A 23,910-nucleotide genomic window follows, 5' to 3' on the forward strand; every position below is an offset into this window, starting at 1 on the left:
CTCAAGTCTCTGGGGTTTGAACCCATGACCTTCTAACCCAGAGGTGAGAGTGCGACCCACTAAGCCACGGCTGACACCTACCTGAGATAGAGCTACAACATCGTAACCCTGACTTACTGACCTGCGTTCTTCATGAGCAAGACTCCATGCTGTAGAACATTACCCCACTGAAAGTACCTTGCCTGGAAAGATAACAATGCATCCTGAATCCATTAATGATTCCTTCCTCCTTCCTATCACCTCACACTTATAACAGTACCATGACTGGTGTAACACAAGTCAGGCCGTCACTCAATGCCTGATTAATAATTCATCCCCTCATCTCCGTGAAAAAAGCTCGAACGCAAATTATTTACGGGAAAGAAACATTCTGTCCACACAATCCTCCTTCAACGCCCTTCCTCTGTTGTCCAGCTCAGTAGGACTGCCCCCGATTCCCTCTCACCTATCTCATCATAACCAGAGAATCTCCAGCAGTGGCTTCTCTTCCCACCCCTTCAGCGTTCCCTCTGGAGTCCCCCAAGGATCTTTTCACTTCCTCATTTACAAGCTGGCACTAGGAGGCATCATCTGAAGACATGGGGTCAGGTTACATGCTGATGACACTCCGCTCCACCCCTCCACCACCTACATCCACCCCTCCACTGCCTCTGTGTTGTCAGACTGCTTGTCCGACATCCAGTGCTGGATGAGCTGAACTTTCTTCTAATTAAACACTGGGAGGACTGAAGACATTGTCTTCAGGCCCTGACACATACAATGTTCCCTCGCCACCAGCTCCATCTCTCTCCCTGGTCAATGTCTCAGGTTTGGCCCAGACTGTTCAGTCTCTGCCTCCGATTTGACCCCGAGCTTTCAACTCCATATCCGCTCCAGTTTCCACCTCCGTATCATCGCCCTTGTCCGCCCCTGCCTCAGCCCATCTGCTGCTGAAACCCGAATCCCTGCCTTTGTTACCTCCAGACTCGACTATTCCAACTCTCTCCTAGCGGGCCTCCCACCTTGCACCCTCCGTAAAGCTGAGCTCATCCAAAGCTCTGCTGCCCGTGTCCTAACTCGCACCAAGTCCCGTTCACTCATCACCAATGTCCCGGCCGCACAGCTCTCTGCCAGTTCTGTGCAGCCTGGGACCGGCTTTACTGATGTGCGTGAAATTGTGACTGGGCTGCGCACCCAAAAAATAATTAGGGGGAATATTCATTGCTCATCGCCCCCTGTGCTCGCTGCATTGGCTCCCAGTCCGGCAATGCCTCAATTTTAAAATTCTCATCCTTGTTTTCAAATCCCTCCATGGCCTCGCCCCCCTCCCTATCTTCTGTAACCTCCTCCAGCCCTACAACCCCCCGAGATCTCTGCGCTCCTCCGATTCTGGCCTCTTGAGCATCCCTGATTTTAATCACTCCACCATTGGCGGCCGTGCCTTCAGTTGCCTGGGCCCTGAGCTCTGGAATTCCCTCCCTAAACCTCTCCGCCTCTCTCTCCTCCTTTAAGACGCTCCTTAAAACCGACCTCTGTGACCGAGCTTTTGGTCACCGGCCCTAATCTCTCTTTATGTGGCTCGGTGTCAAATTTTTGTCTGATCGCACTCCTGTGAAGCACCTTGGGACATTTTTTCTACATTAAAAAGGCTACATAAATATAAATTGTATTTGTTGTTAACCTGTTGCGTTTAGCGGAGTAGAATTTCCTTTCCAACTTCTTCAGAGCCATTGATACAATTAAAATGGGTCACCCTGCTGAACGTGCGGCCTGAATCTGTCTCTTTTCCCATTTCGCTCTTTCTCTGAATATTCTTATTTATGCCATTGCAAAGCTTGGCCTCAAATTCAATCTGTCCTCAGCTAGTTATTGTGCGGAGTGAGGGACCTCAATAGCTCACACTGTCCTATTTAAGTGATGAAGCTCCCAGAGCGAGCCACACTGGTTCGGTATATCTCACTGCTTTGCATACGTGAAACACCGGTTTTGATGACCTTGATTACATTAAAAAGTTTGGTATTGTGTTTAATGAACTTGCCTGAGGCACAAATAGAGAGAGAGAGAGAGAGACAGAGAGAGATAGAGAGACAGAGAGAGAGAGACAGACAGAGAGAGACACACACAGACAGACAGACAGAGAGAGAGACAGACAGACAGAGTGAGAGAGAGACAGAGAAAGACAGAGCGAGAGAGTGAGAGAGACACAGAGAGAGAGAGATAGAGAAAGACAGAGAGAGAGGGAGAGAGAGAGAGAGACACAGAGAGAGAGACAGAGAGATAGAGAGAGAGACAGAGAGAGAGACAGAGAGAGAGAGAGAGACAGATAGAGAGAGACAGAGAGATAGAGAGAGAGAGACAGAGAGAGAGAGAGAGACAGAGAGAGAGAGAGACAGAGAGAGAGAGAGAGAGACAGAGCGAGAGAGTGAGAGAGACGCAGAGAGAGAGAGAGAGATAGAGAGAGAGAGAGAGACAGAGAGAGGGAGAGAGACAGAGAGAGACACACACAGACAGAGAGAGACAGAGAGAGAGACAGAGAGACAGACAGACAGACAGAGAGAGAGAGAGAGAGAGAGAGAGGCAGAACTAGGCCAATATCCATTAATAATCACTATCCAAAAAAGAGCCACCAAATTTTGGAAACACCTAGAAATAAGCAACCCCCAATGCTATCACTATGACGCCCCGAAATGCCAAGAGATGACCATAAAGAAGAATACCCTCAGTCAACTAGTCCTGGGACTCAGTGAAGTAACTACTAACACTACTAACAATAACCAGCCCCAGGACAGTGACAGCGTAACACAAAGAATTCGACCCAACACAATCGTCGCTAAGCAAAAGGAAAAATATCTGACATATTGGGCAGAAACAACAAAAACCCAAAGCAAACTCAATTGCTACTTGACCCTAAACAGACAATACAACATAGCTGATTACCTGACCATGGTAAAGGACAGCAAACTGAGAAAAATCTTGACAATGTACAGACTTAGTGAACATAGCCTGGCGATCGAAAAAGGTAGACACAGGCAGACCCGGCTACCAAGAGAGGACAGGATATGCTCTCACTGCAGTCAGGGAGTGGTGGAGACAGAGATGCACTTCCTCACAGCTTGTAGAAAATATCAGGGCATCAGGGAGAATTTCTACCCAAAATTTACAAAAATATGCCCGGAATTCAGAAATTTGAATGACGACCAAAAACTCCCATACCTACTAGGGGAAGAGAGAAATTGCGTAACACTAGCGGCACACTGTTACAGCTTGCCATAAACAGAGGGACAACCACTAAAGATAAGATAAGAGTATATATAAATTATATGAAAGTATATTTATACACTCAGGGATATATCTGTTTATACACTGTATGGATAGATCTGTATTTTTGTGAACAACCATGAATGTTTTCCGATGCTTTGGCAACATAAGATGTAACTTGTCATGCCATTAAAGCGATTTGAATTGAATTGAATTGAATTGAGACAGACAGAGGGAGAGAGTGAGAGAGACAGAGAGAGAGAGAGAGACAAAGATAGAGAGAGACAGAGAGAGATAGAGAGAGAGGGAGAGAGAGGGAGAGAGAGGGAGAGAGATGGAGAGAGAGAGGGAGAGAGACAGAGAGGGAGAGAGACAGAGAGAGACAGAGATAGAGAGACAGAGAGAGAAAGAAAGACGAACATAGACTCTGAATCAGAAACTGTCTCTCAGAACATCATTTACTAGAAGAACTTTGGCTAAATTTATTTTTAACCAGTTTTCCTCCTGAAAGTCTATATTTCTGTGCAATGCCAACTTTCCTCACCCTCCCCCTCCCCTCCCTCCCCTCACCCTCCCGCCCCTCACCCTCCCGCCCCTCACCCTTCCTCCCCTCACCTCACCCAACTCGCCCTCCCCTCACCCCCTCTTATCCTCCGTATAAGCTGCACCCACATTGCAGTGAGATGAGAAGAATAAGTGATCAGGAGAGTGAAACCTGCCCAACTCACCCTCTCTAGCCCAAGGGCACTCAGCACAACTTCTTTTTGTGTCAGAGGTGGAGCATGAGAAATGTTGTTTTATGTTTAGGGCACAGTGTCACTATTATAGCATGGGCAGGGTGAAGGTATTTCGTAAACCATCGTAAATACCTTCACCGAAGCATACGTGAGCATGGGCCTTACACTAAACATCCGTAAGACAAAGGTCCTCTACCAACCTGCCCCCACCACACAGTACTGCCCCCCGATTATCAAAATCCACAACAAGGCCTTGGACAACGTGGACCACTTTCCATACCTCGGGAGCCTACTGTCAACAAGGCCAGACATCGATGACGAAGTCCAACACCGCCTTCAGTGTGCCAGTGCAGCCTTCAGTCACCTGAGGAAGAGAGTGTTTGAAGACCAGGACCTCAAACCCGGCACTAAGCTCATGGTCTACAGAGCATCAGTGATACCCGCCCTGCTGTATGCCTCAGAGACATGGACCATGTACAGCAGGCACCTCAAAGCACGGGAGAGGTACCACCAACGCTGCCTCCGCAAGATCCTGCAAATCCATTGGTAGGATAGGCGCACCAACATCAGTGTTCTTGCTCAGGCCAACATCCTCAGCATCGAAGCTCTGACCACACTCAATCAGCTCCGATGGACGGGCCACATTGTCCGCATGCCCGATACGAGACTCCCAAAACAAGCGCTCTATTCGGAGCTCCGGCACGGCAAGAGAGCCCCAGGTGGGCAGAGGAAACGCTTCAAGGACACCCTCAAAGCCTCCTTGAAAAAGTGTAACATCTCCACCGACACCTGGGAATCCCTGGCCCAAGACCGCACAAAGTGGAGGAGAAGCATCCGGGAAGGCGTCGAACACCTCGAGTCTCTTCGCCGGGAGCAAGCGGAAGCCAAGCGCAGGCAGCGGAAGGAGCGCACGTCAACCCAAGCACCCCACCCACCCGCCCCTTCAACCACCGTCTGCCCCACCTGTGACAGAGACTGTAGGTCCCGCATTGGACTCATCAGTCACCTGAGAGCTCATTTTTAATGTGGAAGCAAGTCATCCTCGGTTCCGAGGGACTGCCTAAGAAAAAGGAGAAGAAGATGGGTGGGGTGGAGAATAAAGCTCCATCTACACTGCCCCAGAAACATGCCTTCATCCCCACTCTGACAGAAACCCCTCCACTATGTCTACACCAACTATCCGTGGTCTCTGGCTGAGATCGCTAATCCTAAACTACTGGGCGAGTTTATTTCGATAAGTGTCCCAGTGAGTGTAGGAGTTCAGTGTGACCAGTGTTGCAGGAACTATAAGAAAAAAAGAAAGCGGCTTTCACCAGCTCAGGACGTCCCAAAGCGCCTCACAGCCACTTCAATACTTTTGGAGTGTGGTCACTGGTGTAATGTGGGAAACAAGGCAGCCAATTTGTGCACAGCAAGCTCCCACAAACAGCAATGCGATAATGATCAGATCATCTGTTTTTTAGTGACATTGATGAGGGATAAATATTGGCCCCAGCACACTGGGGAGAACTCCGCTGCACTTCTTGGAAATAGTGGCCACGGGATTTTTACGTCCACCTGAGAGAGCAGACGGGGCCTCGGTTTAACGTCTCCTCCAACACTCATTGTCCAGACCAGACATGAAAAATGCTGATTTTGGGCAAGGTGCTCGATGATGGTGAGTGCCATGGATCCTGTACCCCAACCACAAGTCAACTGCTTCAGGAGGGGAAGGGAGAAATTAAACCTTGTAATGGAATGAAACCAGACAGAGTGCCTCGGGCAGTAACCCTTCCTGCTCCTATAATCAGCACTAATTAAATTCCCTCCAGCTGCTCCCTACAATAAATCAATAGACTGTCCTTCCTTTACTGGGACTCTGGTAATAATTGTCTTTCATCAGTAAAGGTGATTTAAATTGTTCAGGACACTGCCTCTGCTCAGCAATCCAATGAAAACGCATCTCTTGTCTCCAGTGTGAAGAAATTTAGCAAATGTCTTTTTTTTGTATTGTAATGTTATTATTAAAATATCCAGAATATTCTAACCTCTCACTCTTTGTAAATTCTCTCAGCATCGCCCCAGGGCGAGAGGCCTGTTGCTAGGGAGCTCGGGGTGTGGTGAGGAGGTGGGGCGGGGGGCGGGGAGCACAGGCTTTGTGTTATTTTCAGATCTTTGTAAAAATGCCCGGAGGCGCTGACTGCAAACCACAGAACTGGATTCCTTCGGGAGGAGGGGGAGGTGATTTTTCAATCCGATTATTCCTGGAATGGGAGCAGTTATAGAATCAGACAGCACAGAAAGAGGCCATTCGGCCCACCGTGCCTGTGCCGGCTCTTTGAACGAGCTCTCCAATTAGTCCCACTCCCCCCTGCTCTTTCCCCACAGCCCTGCAAATATTTTCCTTTCAAGTATTTATCCAATTCCCTTTTGAAAGTTACTATTGAATCTGCTTCCACCGCCCTTTCAGGCAGCACATTCCAGGTCACAACAACTCGCTGCGTAAAAAAAATTCTCCTCCTCCCCCCCTTTGGTTATTTTGCCAATTCCCTTCAATCTGGGTCCTCTGGTTACCGAGCCTCCTGCCACTGGAAACAGTTTCTCCTTATTTACTCTATCAAAAACCCTCATGATTTTGAACACCTCTATTAAATCTCCCCTTAACCTCTGCTCTAAGAACAACCCCAGCTTCTCCAGTCTATCCACGTAACTCCACAGGGGAGCACAGGAGTGATGTGTGAACGGGACTTGCTGCAAGTTAGAGTTAGGAGACGGGCGTGGATGAGTTCAAGTTTGTGGCGTTAAAACGGCCCCACAAAGTAAAATAACCATTCACTAACTAGGTAAACACCATCGTCCTGCACCAACCTGACATGAATGTAAATAGTATGAGATGGTCACAGCCACTGTGCAGACTCCAGTTTGAAGAACGGTCACTCTAGGAGATCCTGAAGGTCTCCCAGCCCCTTTGAAACTGAGCCAGAGGCTAAACTGCACAGGAAGAGTTGTTGGGAGGGGTGAGGGGTCAAGGCACTACTCGCGAATTCCCAGTCAGAGTGGCTGTTGTAATCCAGGGTGGGCAGATCACAGAACAGTGATGGGCGATTTCATCATTTCCCATGGGATGGGGAGAATATAACCCATATCAGAAACATTTGGAGGGGGCTGTTCACCCCTTTACTACCCCACAAGTGGTTGTGCTTATGACTGGTTCCCAGCACCTTCAGTGGAGGAAGATAGGCGAACATTAAATAAAAATAGAAAGCAAGAAAGACTTGCATTTCTCCAGCACCTTCCTTGACCTCAGGACGTCCCAAAGTGCTTCACAGCCAATGAAGTATTTTTGAAGTGTAGTCACTGTTGTAATGTAGGAAACGCGGCAGCCAATTTGCGCACAGCAAGCTCCCACAACCAGCAATGTGATAATGACCAGATCATCTTTTTCAGTGATGTTGATTGAGGGATAAATATTGGCCAGGACACCGGGGAGAACTCCCCTGCTCTTCTTCGAAATAGTGCCGTGGGATCTTTTACGCCCACCTGAGAGAGCAGACGGGGCCTCAGTTTAACGTCTCATCCGAAAGACGGCACCTCTGACAGTGCAGCACTCCCTCAGCACTGCACTGGGAGTGTCAGCCTAGCTTTATGTGCTCAAGTCTCTGGAGTGGGACTTGAACCCACAACCTTCTGACTCAGAGGCGAGGGCGCTGCCCACTGAGCCACACCTGACACTGAAAATGGTGAAATTATTAATTTAATTCCCCAAATATTGCACCACACTTGGAGCACTGTGCACAGTTCTGGTCTCCATATTACAAAAAGGATATAGAGGCACTGGAGAAGGTTCAAAAAAGATTTACGGATGATTCCAGAACTGAGAGGTTCTAACTATGAGGAATGATTGAACAGGCTGAGGCTCTTTACTCTGGAAAAGAGAAGGCTGAGGGGCGACCTGATGGAGGTCTTGGAAATTATGAAGGTGTTCAATAGGGTAGACGTAGAAAGATGTTTCCACTTGTGGGGGAGACCAGAACTAGGGGCCATCAATAGAAGATAGTGACTAATAAACCCAACAGGGAATTCAGGAGAAACTTCTTCACCCAGAGAGGGGTTAGAATGTGGAACTCGCTACCACAGGGAGTGGTTGAGACGATGCATTTAAGGGGAAACTCGGTAAGTGCATGAGGGAGAAAAGATTAGAAAGATATGCTGATGGGGTGAGATGAGGAGGGCGGGAGGAGGCTGGTGTGGAGCATAAACACCGTCACGGACCAGATGGGCCGAATGGCCTGTTTCTGTGCTGTAAATCCCAGATACTTCTTTGCAGATCAAGATTAAAGTTGTAGTTTGAAGGCTGGACCGGTTTCGCCTGTGGCTGCGCCAGTGCGTGTGAAAGGCTGAGGACGTTTTGCCTAGTTTGTGTATTTAAATCAACTCCACACCTAGTGATGTAAATGACAGGGAAATAGCAAGGTAACATTCATTAACCCTTAACACACTCATCACTAAAAGAAAGACTTGCATTTCTATAGCGCCTTTCTCCACCTCAGGACCAAAGCGCTTTACAGCCAATGAAGTACTTTTTTTTTTTGAAGTGGAGTCACTGTTGTAATGTTGGAAATGCAGCAGCCAATTTGCGCACAGCAAGCTCCCACAAACAGCAATGTGATCATAGAATGATACGGTGTGGAGATGCCAGTGTTGGACTGGGGTGGACAAATGTAAGAAATTACATAACACCAGGTTATAGTCCAACAGCTTTATTTGAAATCACAAGCTTTCGGAGCGCTGCTCCTTCGTCAGGTGAAGTGAAGAGATGCATATAGACACAGCTTATATAGTCATCTGGCATTATTCTCTGGTGTTGTGTGATTTCTTACATAGAATGATACAGCACAGGAGGAGGCCATTCGGCCCATCGTGCCTGTGCCGGCTCTTTAAACGAGCTCTCCAATTAGTCCCACTCCCCCTGCTCTTTCCCCATAGCCCTGCAATGTTTTCCCCTTCAAGTATTTTTCCAATTCGCTTTTGAAAGTTACTATTGAATCTGCTTCCACCGCCCTTTCAGGCAGCGCGTTCCAGATCACAACAACTCGCTGCGTAAAAGAAATTCTCCTCATCTCCCCCCTGGTTATTTTGCCAATTATCTTAAATCTGTGCCCTCTGGTTACTGACCCTTCTGCCACTGGAAACAGTTTCTCCTTATTTACTCTATCCAAACACTTCATGATTTTGAACAACTCTATCAAATCTCCGCTTAACCTTCGCTGCTCTAAATGAGAACAACCCCAGCTTCTCCAGTCTCTCCACATAACTGTGAAGTCTTTCATCCCTGGTACCATTCTGGTAAATCTCCTCTGCACTGTCTCTGATAATGACCAAATAATCTGGGGGGTATTTGCAAAGTTGGTTGAGGGGTAAATATTAATGAAATAGAATCTCTGCGTCAGAATACCCAACATTGTGCGGTTTATTTTATTCTAAGTTTAGCTCCAGTTCGAATGTAGGTCGGAGAAGTTGTGAACATTTCTGCTGTACTATTTGGTCCCTAGGTGCTCCCACATCAGGGTGTGGGCTGCAGGAGGTTGCTGACTAGGAGTCAGGACCTGTAATTATAAAAGTGAGTCTGAAAGGGGAGGCTGAAGGGGAGAGGCAAAATAGACTCACATTTCTCCCGCGCTTTTCACGACCACCGGACGTCCCAAAGCGCTTTACAGCCAATGAAGTACTTTTTTGAAGTGTAGTCACTGTTGTAATGTAGGAAATGCGGCAGCCAATTTGCGCACAGCAAGCTCCCACAAACAGCAATGTGATAATGACCAGATAATCTGTTTTAGTGATGTTGATTGAGGGATAAATATTGGCCCCAGGACACTGGGGAGAATTCCCCAGCTCTTCTTCAAAATAGTGGCCGTGGGATCTTTTATGTCCACCTGAGAGGGCAGACGGGGCCTCGGTTTAACGTCTCATCCGAAAGATGGCAGCTCTGACAGTGCGGCACACCCTCAGTACTGCCCCTCTGACAGTGCAGCACTCCCTCAGTGCTGCCCCTCTGACAGTGCAGCGCTCCCTCAGCACTGCCCCTCTGACAGTGCAGCACTCCCTCAGCACTGCCCCTCTGACAGTGCAGCACTCCCTCAGTACTGCCCCTCCGCCAATGCAGTGCTCCCTCAGTACTGCCCCTTCGACAGTGCAGCGCTCCCTCAGTACTGCCCCTTCGACAGTGCAGCACTCCCTCAGTACTGCTCCTCCAACAGTGCGGCGCTCCCTCAGTACCGCCCCTCTGACAGTGCAGCGCTCCCTCAGTACTGCCCCTCCGACAGTGCAGCACTCCCTCAGTACTGCCCCTCCGACAGTGCAGCACTCCCTCAGTACTGCCCCTCCGACAGTGCGGCGCTCCCTCAGTACTGCCCCTCCAACAGTGCAGCACTCCCTCAGTACTGCCCCTCCGACAGTGCGGCGCTCCCTCAGTACTGCCCCTCCGACAGTGCAGTGCTCCCTCAGTACTGCCCCTCCGACAGTGCGGCACTCCCTCAGTACTGCCCCTCCGACAGTGCAGTGCTCCCTCAGTACTGCCCCTCCGACAGTGCGGCGTTCCCTCAGTACTGCCCCTCCGACAGTGCGGCACTCCCTCAGCACGGTGGCATAGTGGTTAGCACTGTTGCCTCACAGCGCCAGGGACCCGGGTTCAAATCCGGCCTTGGGTGACTGTCTGTGTGGAGTTTGCACATTCTCCCCGTGTCTGCGTGGGTTTTCTTTGGGTGCTCCGGTTTCCTCCCACAGTCCAAAGATGTGCGGGTTAGGTTGATTGGCCATGATAAAAATTGGCCCTTAGTGTTAGGGGGGATTAAATACGTGGGGTTACGGGGTTACTGGGATAGGACTTGGGTGGGATGGCTGTCAGTGTAGGGACCGGGTGCTAGGGTTTGGATGATCAGCCATGATCTCGTTGAATGGTGGAGCAGGCTCGAAGGGCCGAATGGCCTACTCCTGCTCCTATCTTCTATGTTTCTATAGTACTGCACTGGAGGCAGGTTAGTTATGGAGTGATGTTCTGGTGAAGAGAGAGAATAAAGAATATAAGAACATAAGAAATAGGAGCAGGAGTAGGCCAATCGGCCCCTCGATAGAATCCTATTTCTCACCTGGAGCTGGGTGTTATATGAGCGGCTGGGGCTGGGGGGATGTTGTTTCTTTCGTTCTCCACCAGTAACAGACCCAAGGACTGAATCTCAATTCAGTTTCACAGCTGATTTTTTACAAAGTAACATCTACAGATTGACCCAAGATTTGCTGTTCTTGGGAAACATACTGAACCCCCCGCCCAGCCCCCCAAACCATCTGACCCAGAGCCCCTGCTCAACAAAGCTCCACCGCAGCTGAATGCACTCTGGTACCTCCTACTGCGTGAGCCCAGAATGTGAGTGTCGCCAGGCTATTTGTCTACAAGAGCATCACAGTAGAGACTGACATCCATACATACACACAGTCACTATCCAGCAGGGTAACGGGACAGTAATGAGAGTTGCCCTGGCTGGTGGTCCCACCCGGCCCCTTCCCAGCTCAGGAACTAGGCCAATTATCGTTCTCCACAGTTGAGACCTGCAAGCTTGTGACTCAGTACCACACTGGGTGCTTTGTACCTTTAAATCCGGCACTGCCTCTGCCTCTGTCACACAGGCTAGGTCAGGCCGGGCCAGGCCGGATGGAAGTGACTGTCTGCATCTCTGAGAATGGTTAACAGTCTGAAAAGGATCCATTAGATTGGTGAATGGCTGCACTCCCCCCAGCATCAGGGAAAATCAATGTGAATCTGTTCAATTAGCATTTCATCACGACAGAATATCGACTACTCATTGCGCGGGTCAAACAAAAACATCACCTCATCTCTGGATACACAATCTGCGCTTTACAGCAGATCCGGTGATGGCCTCCCCTCCCCTCCCCCCCCCAACTCCCCCCTCCCCTCCCCCCACCAACTCCCCCTCCCCACTCCTCCCCTCACCAACTCCCCCTCCCCTCCCCCCACTCCCCCTCCCACCCCCACCTCCTCCCCCTCCCTCCCCCTCCCACCCCCACCCCCCTCTCCTACTCCCACCCCCACCCCCACCTCCTCCCCCCCTCACGAGCTTCCTCCCACCCTATTTCATCTCACCTTATCAGCATATCCCTCTTTTTCTCTTCACATATCTATAGAAGCTTTTACAGTCAGTTTTTATGTTCCCTGCAAGCTTACTCTCATACTCTATTTCCCCCCTCTTAATTAATCCCTTTGTCCTCCTTTGTTGAATCCTAAACTGCTCCCAATCCTCAGGTTTGCTGCTTTTTCTGGCCAATTTATATGTCCTCTTCTTAGATCTTATGCTATCCCTAATTTCCCTTGTTAGCCACGGTTGAGTCACCTTTTTTGTTTTATTTTTATGCCAAACAGGGATGAACAAATTCTGTAGTTGTAGGGAAATGGTGTTGGGGAAATTGACGGGATTGAAGGCCGATAAATCCCCAGGGCCTGATAATCTACACCGTAGGGTACTTAAGGAAGTGGCCCTAGAAATAGTAGATGCATTTCTGCTCATCTTCCAAAATTCTATAGACTCTGGAACAGTTCCCATGGATTGGAGGGTAGCTAATGTTACCCCACTATTCAAAAAAGGTGGTAGAGAGAAAACGGAGAATTATAGACCGGTAAGCCTGACATCGGTAGTGGGGAAAATGCTAGAGTCCATTATAAAAGATGTAATAGCAGCGCACTTGGAAAACAGTGACAGGATCGGACAAAGTCAACATGGATTTACAAAAGGTAAATCGTGCTTGACTAATCTACTGGAATTTTTTGAGGATGTAACTGGTAAAATATAAGAAGTCACACAACACCAGGTTATAGTCCAACAGCTTTATTTGAAATCACAAGCTTTCGGAGCGCTGCTCCTTCATCAGGTGAAGTGGAGAAATGCATAAAGACACAGCTTATATAGTCAGAGAATATGTCAGATGTTTACAGGTAATCTTTCCAACTGCCATTTATCACACCTCGGCAGAGAGATAATCACAGCAATCAAAGGTGTGAATGGTAAGCTGTGTCTTTATGCATTTCTCCACTTCACCTGATGAAGGAGCAGCGCTCCGAAAGCTTGTGATTTCAAATAAAGCTGTTGGACTATAACCTGGTGTTGTGTGACTTCTTAAATTTGTCCACCCCAGTCCAACTCCGGCATCTCCACACCATGACTGGTAAAATATATAAGGGAGAACCAGTGGATGTGGTGTATTTGGACTTTCAGAAGGCTTTTGATAAGGTCCCACATAAGAGATTAGCGTGTAAAGTTAAGGCACATGGGATTGGGGGCAAGGTACTGACTTGGATAAAGAACTGGTTGGCAGACAGGAAGCAAAGAGTTGGAATAAACGGGTCTTTTTCCGAGTGGCAGGCAGTGACTAGTGGGGTACCGCAGGGATCGGTCCTAGGACCCCAGCTATTCACAATATATATAAATGATCGAGACGAGGGAACTAGATGTAATATCTCTAAGTTTGCAGACGACACAAAGCTGGGTGGGCGTGTGTGCTGTGAGGAGGATGCCGAGAAACTCCAGTATGATTTGGACAGGTTGGGTGATTGGCAGATGCAGTATAATGTGGATAAATGCGAGGATATCCACTTTGGTGGCAAAAATAGGAAGGCAGATTATTATCTGAATAGCAATAGATTGGGAGAAGGGGAAGTGCAACGAGACCTGGGTGTCCTTGTGCACCAGTCGCTGAAGGTAAGCATGCAGGTGCAGCAGGCGGTTAAGAAGGCAAATGGTATGTTGGTCTTCGTAGCGAAAGGGTTCGAGTACAGGAACAAGGATGTCTTGCTGCAGTTGTACAGGGCCTTGGTGAGACCACACCTGGAGTATTGTGTGCAGTTTTGGTCGCCTTATCTGAGGAAGGATGTTCTTGCCATGGAGGGAGTGCAGCAAAGATTCACCAGACTGATACCTGGGATGGCAGGAATGACGTATGAGGAGAGATTGGGTCGATTGGGCTTATACTCGCTGGAATTTAGAAGAATGAGATGGGATCTCATTGAAACGTATAAAATTCTAACAGGGCTGGACAGACTAGATGCAGGAAGGATGTTCCCGATGGCAGGGGAGTCCAGAACCAGGGGCCACAGTCTAAGGATAAGGGGTAAGCCATTTAGGACAGAGATGAGGAGGAATTTCTTCACCCAGAGAGTGGTGAACCTGTGGAATTCTCTACCACAGAAGGCAGTAGAGGCCAATTCATTAAATATATTCAAGAAGGAGTTGGATATATTTCTTAAGGCTAAAGGGATCAAGGGATATGGGGAGAAAGCAGGGACAGGGTACTGAATTTGGATGATCAGCCATGATCGCATTAAATGGCGGAGCAGGCTCGAGGGGCCGAATGACCTACTCCTGCTCCTATCTTCTATGTTTCTATTCCTTTCTCCCTCATGTGTTTACTTAGCTTTCCTGTAAATATATCTACATTATTCGCCTCAACCACTCCCTGTGGTAGCGAGTTCCACATTCTCACCACTCTCTGGGTAAAGAAGTTTCTGCTGAATTCCCTATTGGATTTATTAGCGACTCTCTTATATTGATGGCCCCTGGTTCTGGTCTCCCCACAAGTGGAAACATCTTCTCTACATCTACCTTCTGGAACCTTTCATAATTTTAAAGGCCTCTATCGGGTCACCCCTCAACCCTCTCTTTTCTAGAGAAAAGAGCCCCCGCCTGTTCAATCTTTCCCGATAGTTATAACCTCAGTGTTCTGGTATCATTCTCGTAAATCTTTTTTGCAGCCTCTCCAGCGCCTCGATATCCTTTTCACAATAGGACGACCAGAGCTGTTCACAGTGCTCCAGGTGTGGTCGAACCCAGGCACCGCATGGACCTGTTGGCCGAACGGCCGGTTTCCGTGCTGTAAGCACGATGTGACATCACTTCTCTGCTTTTAAATTCTATCCCTCTAGAAATGAACCCCCGGTGCATTGTTTGCTTTTTATGGCCTTATTAACCTGCGTCGTTACTTTTAGTGATGTGTGTATCTGTACCCCAGAGCCCTCTGCTCCTCTACACCATTTGGACTCTTATTTTCCAAGGAGTCTGTGGCCTTCTTATTTCCTTCACACAGTGTTGAGCTCAGCGCTGTGCTGATTCGGCTGGTTTCAGTGTTCTGGCTCATTAACAGTATCCAGGGAAGTACGTGTGTGTATCCTGGGTCAGGGCAGGATCGGGACCGACTGTGATGCCCTCCAGGTTTGAATAGCCCACTGTGTGAAGTACCGGGACAGCAGCTGGTCGACTTGGAGCTGTCCTGCAGCAGGAGTCATCACCTTCGGGGGGAGGGCGGTCATTGGAAAAGGCAATAAACAGGATCTTGCACCACCTTTAAACCGGTGGATTCATTCAGTAACGTGCATTTCCCCTCCGCTCAATTGTTGCCAAGATTCCCAGTTGACCAAGTCTGTGTTCCCAGCTCCAGCTGGGAGCCAATCCCAGCAGAAAACCAGTAGTTCAGGGAGGGCGGAGAATGGTCAAAAAATAACCATAAAAATTCTCCCTCGCTCTTGCATCCAGTCTCTCTCTCTCTCTCTCTCTTAAATAACAACAGAAAACGCTGGAAAAACTCAGCAGGTCAGGCAACGTCTGTGGAGAGAGAAACAGAGTCAACGTTTCGGGTCGAAACCCTTCTACAGAACCCTCTCTCTCTCTCCCGGACAGCTGCACTGAAATGATCGACAGTTAACCCGAGCAGACCAGAGCACAGGACTCCCACTGTCCAGGGTCCCTTGACCGGCTCCGATTTCTCATCCCCTTAGAGCGCGGGGTGGACGGGAGGCAGACCGGTCACGGTGTGAGGTCAGTCAGTACTCCCTCTACTGGACAACACGGGCCCAGAGCCACCCGCCGCCCAACATTGGCCACTCACAGCCGAGGGTGCCTGACCCAGGCCCCCTGGACCGAGCGAGACCCAGCACCCGGGGAAGAGGGTCAGGGAGATCATTTTCCAAATGGGAATCAAGAATCATGAAGTCTCTAAGTCCAGCCGCTGAAATCTAATTCTCGCTCTGACACCCGAGTGACGCGGCTGGGAGACAAGGGCCGTTCACCCTCATGCAATAGTCAGAAAGCTGATCCTGTCTCACTAAAACTGCTTTAGCCACGGTCAGTGACTTTCTGACGTAAACTTCCAGCATCTCTCCCTCCCGTTGTTGCTAGCGATAGTGTTGCTACCTTCACCTCCGAATTTAACACTAACCAGGAATTGGTGCCAGCCTTAAACTCACTCAGCAGCCGAGAGCAGTGGGCTAGGAGTGTGAACTTACTCCAAAACCACTGCCCGACCAGGCCCGCTTTCACTCTAACTCTCAGCCGTGGCTCAGTGGGCAGCACACTGGCTTTCGAGTCAGAAGTTCATGGGTTCAAGTCCCCACTCCAGAGACTTGAGCACAAAATCTAGGCTGACACTCCCAGTGCAGTACTGAGGGAGCCCCGCACTGTGGGAGGGGCAGTGCTGAGGGAGCCCCGCACTGTCGGAGGGGCAGTGCTGAGGGAGCGCCGCACTGTCGGAGGGGCAGTGCTGAGGGAGCGCCGCACTGTCGGAGGGGCAGTGCTGAGGGAGCGCCGCACTGTGGGAGGGGCAGTGCTGAGGGAGCGCCGCACTGTGGGAGGGGCAGTGCTGAGGGAGCGCCGCACTGTGGGAGGGGCAGTGCTGAGGGAGCGCCGCACTGTGGGAGGGGCAGTGCTGAGGGAGCGCCGCACTGTCGGAGGGGCAGTGCTGAGGGAGCGCCGCACTGTCGGAGGGGCAGTGCTGTCGGAGGGCCGCACTGCCGGAGGGGCAGTGCTGAGGGAGCGCCGCACTGCCGGAGGGGCAGTGCTGAGGGAGCGCCGCACTGCCGGAGGGGCAGTGCTGAGGGAGCGCCGCACTGCCGGAGGGGCAGTGCTGAGGGAGCGCCGCACTGCCGGAGGGGCAGTGCTGAGGGAGCGCCGCACTGCCGGAGGGGCAGTGCTGAGGGAGCGCCGCACTGCCGGAGGGGGAGCGCCGCACTGCCGGAGGGGCAGTGCTGAGGGAGCGCCGCACTGCCGGAGGGGCAGTGCTGAGGGAGCGCCGCACTGCCGGAGGGGCAGTGCTGAGGGAGCGCCGCACTGCCGGAGGGGCAGTGCTGAGGGAGCGCCGCACTGCCGGAGGGGCAGTGCTGAGGGAGCGCCGCACTGCCGGAGGGGCAGTGCTGAGGGAGCGCCGCACTGCCGGAGGGGCAGTGCTGAGGGAGCGCCGCACTGCCGGAGGGGCAGTGCTGAGGGAGCGCCGCACTGCCGGAGGGGCAGTGCTGAGGGAGCGCCGCACTGCCGGAGGGGCAGTGCTGAGGGAGTGCCGCACTGCCGGAAGGGCTCCCTCAGTACTGATCTGGGAGTGTCAGTCTACATTTTGTGCTCAAGTCTCTGGAGTTGGACTTGAACCCAGGACCTTCTGACTCAGAAGCGAGAGCGCGACCCACTGAACCACAGCTGACACAATCTCACAATCCCTGCTTTTCCATCCAATGTTGGGAACTGAACTATTTCAATCATTTGCCGCAACGCTAGGATGGAGACTGGAACACCCGGAGTAAATGTCGAGGCTGAAGACAGCAGCAGAGAGAAACGTGGTAGACAGCACCATCTGGTGGCCACAGGGGGACTAGGCTCATTACATGCAACTGCTCCTCAGCCTCAGAAACACCCTTAGAATAAATAAACTCCCTGAAATAAGAAACAGGATGTACACCTGGATTAGGTGTGGAGTTACACAACCCAGGAGGGTCGATCCTGCTCTGTGATCTGTTGGGGATCTCAACAGGTGCTATTTAAATTGGCCTCAATTCCAACACTAGGAAACAGCCAAACATAACCAACCACTTGTATTTATACAGCGCCATTAATGTAGTAAAATGTCCCGAGGCGCTTCACAGGAGCGATTATCAAACAAACTTTGACACTGAGCCACATAAGGAGGTATCAGGACAGATGGCGAAAAGTTTGGTCAAAGAGGCAGGTTTTAAGGAGTGTCTTACAGGAGGAGAGAGAGGTGGAGAGGTTTAGGGAGGGAATTCCAGAGCTTAGGGCCCAGGCAACAGAAGGCACGGCCACCAATGGGGTGGCGATGGAAATCGGGGGATGGTCAAGAGGCCAAAATTGGAGGAGCTCAGCGATCTCGGGAGGTTGTGGGGCTGGAGGAGGTTACAGAGATAGGAAGCGGTGAGGCCATGGAGGGATTTGAAAACAAGGATGAGAATTTTAAAATCGAGGCTTTGAGGAACCGGGAGCCAATGTAGGTCAGCGAGCACAGGGGGTGCTGGGTGAACGGGACTTGGTGCGAGTCAGGACACGGGGCAGTGAGCACAGGGGGTGATGGGTGAACGGGACTGGGTGCGAGTCAGGACACGGGGCAGCGAGCACAGGGGGTGATGGGTGAACGGGACTCAGTGCGAGTCAGGACACGGGGCAGCAGAGTTTTGGATGAGCTGAAGTTTACGAAGGGTGGAGGGTGGGAGGCTGGGCATGAGAGCGTTGGAATCAACGCCAAGCCTAAATTCACCAACACAGTGCCGTATTGTGGGACGTTTGGTGCTGTGGGCTTGTGCCATTAAAGAACAGGAGAGACAGTGCACCAAACGCTGCAGTAACAGGGCTGAGATAGGAACAATTGGCAACTGAAAGTCAACTCTCTGATATACAAGAGGTCGGGGGGGAAAGTTTGGTTGCTTTGCAGCTCCAGTTAGCGCCCCAAGAGGGCGCTAACGAGGGCGCTAATGGGGCGCAAAGCAACTAGCGCCCAGGTGCGGCGCCGCCAACGCCTCCCATGAAATTCAGCGGGAGGCTAGCAGTGGCGGTAACCGTTAGTGCCCTGCGGTGCTGCCCCACCGGCGAGGACATCATCGCCATGCGCACCACCCCGCTTGTGATCTTCAGTAGCGCCCCCTGACTTACCGCCGGACACTATGTCCGACGGGGTCAGGGGGGCCTACCTGCGACCGGGACGGTGCTATTTAAAGGCGAGGTGCCGGGCGGCCATTTTTGTTGCTGGCCGCCTGCCAGCACCCGCCCCCCTGCCGTCCCCGGCCTCCTGAACATCCGCCCCGCGGAGTGCCGTCTGCGCTCCGTGAGCCCGGCACTTCTCTCGAGTGCCGGGCTCTTTTGCCGGTACTCTGATCCCTGGTGGCCCAGCTGGGCCTCGGGTCTAGGCCCCTCCCCTTTAAGAAAGGGAGGAAGGCCTGCAGTACCACGGCGCAACATGCCGCGATATTCCCTCGCAGCGCCCCAAGAGGGAGGCGGGGTGCTTCCAGTTGTGATCTGGAATGCGCTGCCTGAAAGGGCGGTGGAAGCAGATTCAATAGTAACTTTCAAAAGGGAATTGGATAAATACTTGAAGGGAAAAATTCACAGGGCTCTGGGGAAAGAGCAGGGGGGGGGGGGGGGGGGGGGGGAGTGGGACTAATTGGAGAGCTCTTTCAAAGAGCCGGCACAAGCACGATGGGCCGAATGGCCTCCTTCTGTGCTGTGTGATTCTACGAGCATCTGAGGGTAGTTTGGGGCATGGCTGCGAATCCTTCAAAGGCTCCCGCTGGAATTATGACCCCTTGGGTGAGGATTGGGGAGTTTGTGGGATCCGTACCCCAGCGAGAGTCAGCGTCTGTAGGAAAGGAATGGGGGGAATGTGGGAAAGTGAAACTTGCAGCGAGTGCGGACACCTTCCCAGAATCAGCTGCAGTCAGAAGTTCCCCATTTTGACTCGGAGAACAGAAGTAGGACCAAATGCTGGATTTGAAAATACTGAATCTGACTTTTATTAAATTAACATACATTCCGCAGCTAATGGACATCGAAAGACGGACCGGGTGTGAGAGAGTCTGGCATTCCACACAACTCACATTCCACATCAAAAAGCCGCCCCTTTCATTCCAACTCTACCCAGCCTGGGATTACCATCGCTGCAGGATTGTCCCGGAACCGCCAGGAATGGAAGCTTAATCTCTGGGACAATGCTGCGGTTTTTTCCCCCAGTTTTCTTTCAACAGTTTTCATTTATTAACTATAAAAATATTGGAGTTGGGAAAAAGGCTGTTTTGTTGGCGGTCATGAATTATCCGATAGCAGAATACTGTGGTTGCTGGAAATACGAAATAACAGCAGAAAACGCTGGAAAAACTCAGCAGGTCAGGCAACATCCGTGGAGAGAGAAACAGAGTTAACATTTCAGGTCTGGGACCCTGGGTTTCGACCTGAAACGTTGACTCTATTTCTCTCTCCACGGATGTTGCCTGGCCTGCTGAGTTTTTCCAGCGTTTTCTGTTGTTATTACGAATTATCCAATCACGTCAGTTTCCAGGAATCCCTCACTCACATCTCAGAGAAATGAACAGCCTGCGGGGGGATCCATTCAGGTCAGGATGGGTCAGCGGTCGTTGTCGCTGTGTCACCAGCCCCAGTAATTACAAACTCACCGTGTGTGTGACCTTCCGAAAGGTCAGTGTGTTGTAGATCAGCGTGGATCCCCGCCCCCACCGGTCAATGCTCCGCCACCGCCTCAGCATGCACCTCACTGAGGGCACACGATAAGGAACTCGCCCTGTGGGGAATAACAGGCACAAATACAAAAGGGAATTGGATAAATACTTGAAGGGGAAAATATCTGCAGGGCTGTGGGGAAAGAGCAGGGAGTGGGACTAATTGGAGAGCTCTTTCAAAGAGCCAGCACAGGCACGATGGGCCGAACGGCCTCCTCCTGTGCTGTGAGATTCTATAAGTAGAAGCCCTGGTACAGCGTAATACAGCAACGGGCTAGGTACAGGACTGCTGGGTAGAAACATATTCAGAAAGAATACTGTACAACAGGCACTATTTGATCCTTGACTGCCCATTATATTAATAAAACCGTAAATAGGTGAAATTAATACCCAGCTCCTTGCGATAAAATGGAAGACGGTTTGAGTTTGGATGAATCCCAGGATCCTGACCCAGTCAGTGACTTTATTAATTAAATTCTCGGGACAATCGGCATTTATTGTCCATTCCTTGTTGCCCTGCGAAGGTGGCGATACAACCGAGTGACTCGCTCGGCCGCGTCAGAGGGCAGTTAAAGAGTCAACCACGTCAATCTGGGTCTGGAGTCACACACAGGCCAGACCGGGAAAGGACGGCAGATTTCCTTCCCTGAAATGACATTAGTGAACCAGCTGGGTTTTCACGACAATCCGAGAGCTTGATGGTCACTTTATTGATTCCAGCTTTTTATTTACAGATTTCTAAAACTGAATTCAACTTCTCAAACTGCCATGGAGGGATTTTAACTCACATTCTCTGGATCATAGTCCAGGCCTCTAGTTACAGTAACATAACCACTACACTACCATACCCCTGGAGAGACTACAGGAGGCCAGTCATTCACCCCAACCAGCCCAAGCTTCTGACCCCCGTCATATCTCAGGCTGGTCTCGGAGACCTGCACCATAAACACTCCAACCAACCGAGCAGACACTCTGAGCAAACCCATCCCAGCCCGGCTCAATAATCAGGGAGCCCAAATCCCTGAACTGCCCTCAAGTGTGGAAAGACCAGGATCCAGGTACCAAACTGTCCTGGTATCCTTCACAGTGGACCATGTGTGACGTGGAATGGCCGCAGCGGAAAGGAATTAAATATATAGTTAAGAAAAGGAAAGAACTTTGGAAAGCGAGGTCAATTGTAGGAAAGCACAATACGAGACATAATGGCTCTAAAATTTAGGAAATTTAACTTGGGATACATGACACTTCCATTACATCTTGGGACAGCTCGTGCTGGTTTTCCTTGAACCTTCCTTATTCAGGGGCACGAAACCTCGTTTACAGATCAGAGGTTGGGGGGTGGGAGGGGCGGGGGGAGCAAGGATTCAGACTGCACAAGGTACAACTATACCAGTGACGTTTCAAAACATTTCCTTCCAACTCCTGTACTTGCGTTCTTTCTCGCTCTCTCATCCTAGCCCTCCCTGCCCAGCGTAAAAAATGGCAGACATATTAAAACACGCAAATTTCTCTCTCAACTCGTATTGTTGGCTACCACATTGAACTGGGTAGCCACACACAGCAGTGACTGAGGTATCAGGCTCATTGTCCAGTCCAAGCCTAATTAGACGTGTTGTCCAGGTCTCCTTTCTGTTTTGGCTCCTGCCACCAGTCCGCAAGGATGGTCTCCTCGTAATCCCCTTGTCCCTCGAACTCTTCATCAGTAATTTCTGGCCGACTTTCGGAAACCGTCTCGTCCGACACTTCCATCTGTCAACAACATTGGAAAGTGAGAGTCACGGACGCTGCCTTTCACCTCCAACTCCCACGCTCCCTGCACCAGAACGACAAATACACCACACTCACTCACTCTTCCCTATTGAACTCAACATTAGGAGCAATGCAAAGCTTAGCTACAGAAATTGTGGAATATAAGACAATGTGTTGGGGGTAAGAAAAAAAGGCATTTCTATAGTGCCTTTCACAACCTCAGGACGTCCCAAAGCACTTTACAGCCAATGAAGTACTTTTGAAATATAGTCACTGTTGTAATGTAGGAAACGCGGCAGCCAATTCGTGCACAGCAAGCTCCCACAAACATCAATGTGATAATGGCCGGATAATCTGTTTTGGTGATGCTGGTTCAGAGATAAATATTGGCCCCAGGACACCGGGGAGAACTCCCCAGCTCTTCTTTGAATAATGTCATGGGATCTTTCACATCCAGTGGAGAGAGCAAAAGACGACAAGTTCGACAGTGTGGCGCTCCTTCAGTACTGTCCCTCCGACAGTGCAGCGCACCCTCAGTACTGCCCCTCCGACAGTGCAGCACTCCCTCAGTACTGACCCTCCGACAGTGCAGCATTCCCTCAGTACTGCCCCTCCGACAGCGCAGCGCTCCCTCAGTACTGCCCCTCCGACAGTGCAGCGCTCCCTCAGTACTGCCCCTCCGACAGTGCGGCGCTCCCTCAGTACTGCCCCTCCGACAGTGCGGCGCTCCCTCAGTACTGCCCCTCCGACAATGCGGCGCTCCCTCAGTACTGCCCCTCCGACAGTGCGGCGCTCCCTCAGTACTGCCCCTTCGACAGTGCAGCGCTCCCTCAGTACTGCCCCTCCGACAGTGCGGCGCTCCCTCAGTACTGCCCCTCTGACAGTGCCGATAGAAAAACAAATAATAATAAATGGTTGAAGCATTTTAACAAGCTTCAATGTTTTGTATTTTCTTGAGTTCAGAAGATTTAGTCGAGGTGTTTAACATGTTAATAAAGGAGTTGATCGGGTGGATAGAGAGAAACTATTTCCTCTGGGGGGGGGGGGGGGGGGGGGGGGGGAGTCCAGAACAAGGGGGCAGAATCTTAAAATTAGAGCCAGGCCATTCAGGGGTGAGGTCAGGAAGCACTTCTTCACACAAAGGGTCGTGGAAATCAGGAACTCTTCCCCAAGAAGCTGCGATTGCTGGGGGGGTCAAGACTGAGATCGATCGATTTTTGTTGGGTACAGGTATCAAGGGATATGGAGCAAAGGCGGGTCGACGGAGTTAAGATACAGATCAGCCGTGATCTAACTGAATAGTGGAGCAGGCTCGAGAGGCTGAACGGCCTCCTCCTTTTCTTGGGGTCCTCAAAGACACAGCAAAACCTTTCACATATCTGCCAATTAGGAATGTTTCCACCACTGACCCGCAAAACTCACCTCGTCATCCGACTGCAGAAAGTTGTCTGCATAGTGCAGTAACTCGGTCTGTAGCTGCGTCTGGTTATAGTAGAGTTGAGCGTCCTGGAAACAAGGGGAAAAGGACAGGGAATTACCGAAAGGCAGGACGGGTGACCCCAACATCAGCAACTTTCGAAAAGGATCAATAAGTGACCCCAACACGCTGTTAAAAAACATACGGGATCCTGGGCCTTATAAATAGAGGCA

The 23,910-nt window shown here is 50.7% G+C and overlaps 1 protein-coding gene across 1 annotated transcript in view; it reads right to left on the minus strand.

Annotated features, from left to right (window-relative positions):
- Window positions 1-21,202: 21,202 nt before the first annotated feature.
- The window catches only part of LOC147100974 (endoplasmic reticulum protein SC65-like), a 31,206-nt gene continuing 28,498 nt past the window's right edge, over window positions 21,203-23,910 (minus strand). Inside the window, exons 6-7 of the mRNA XM_085966103.1 lie at window positions 23,683-23,766; window positions 21,203-22,260 (exon numbers count right to left, since the gene is read on the minus strand). Coding sequence (XP_085822229.1) covers window positions 22,111-22,260; window positions 23,683-23,766 — 234 coding nt within the window. The 3' untranslated portion in view covers window positions 21,203-22,110. The remainder of the gene's footprint in view (window positions 22,261-23,682; window positions 23,767-23,910) is intronic.

The sequence above is a fragment of the Somniosus microcephalus genome, chromosome 24 (assembly GCF_052327205.1).
Source record: "Somniosus microcephalus isolate GS21.2 chromosome 24, FLI_Smic_1.0, whole genome shotgun sequence".
NCBI classification, from domain to species: Eukaryota; Metazoa; Chordata; class Chondrichthyes; order Squaliformes; family Somniosidae; genus Somniosus; species Somniosus microcephalus.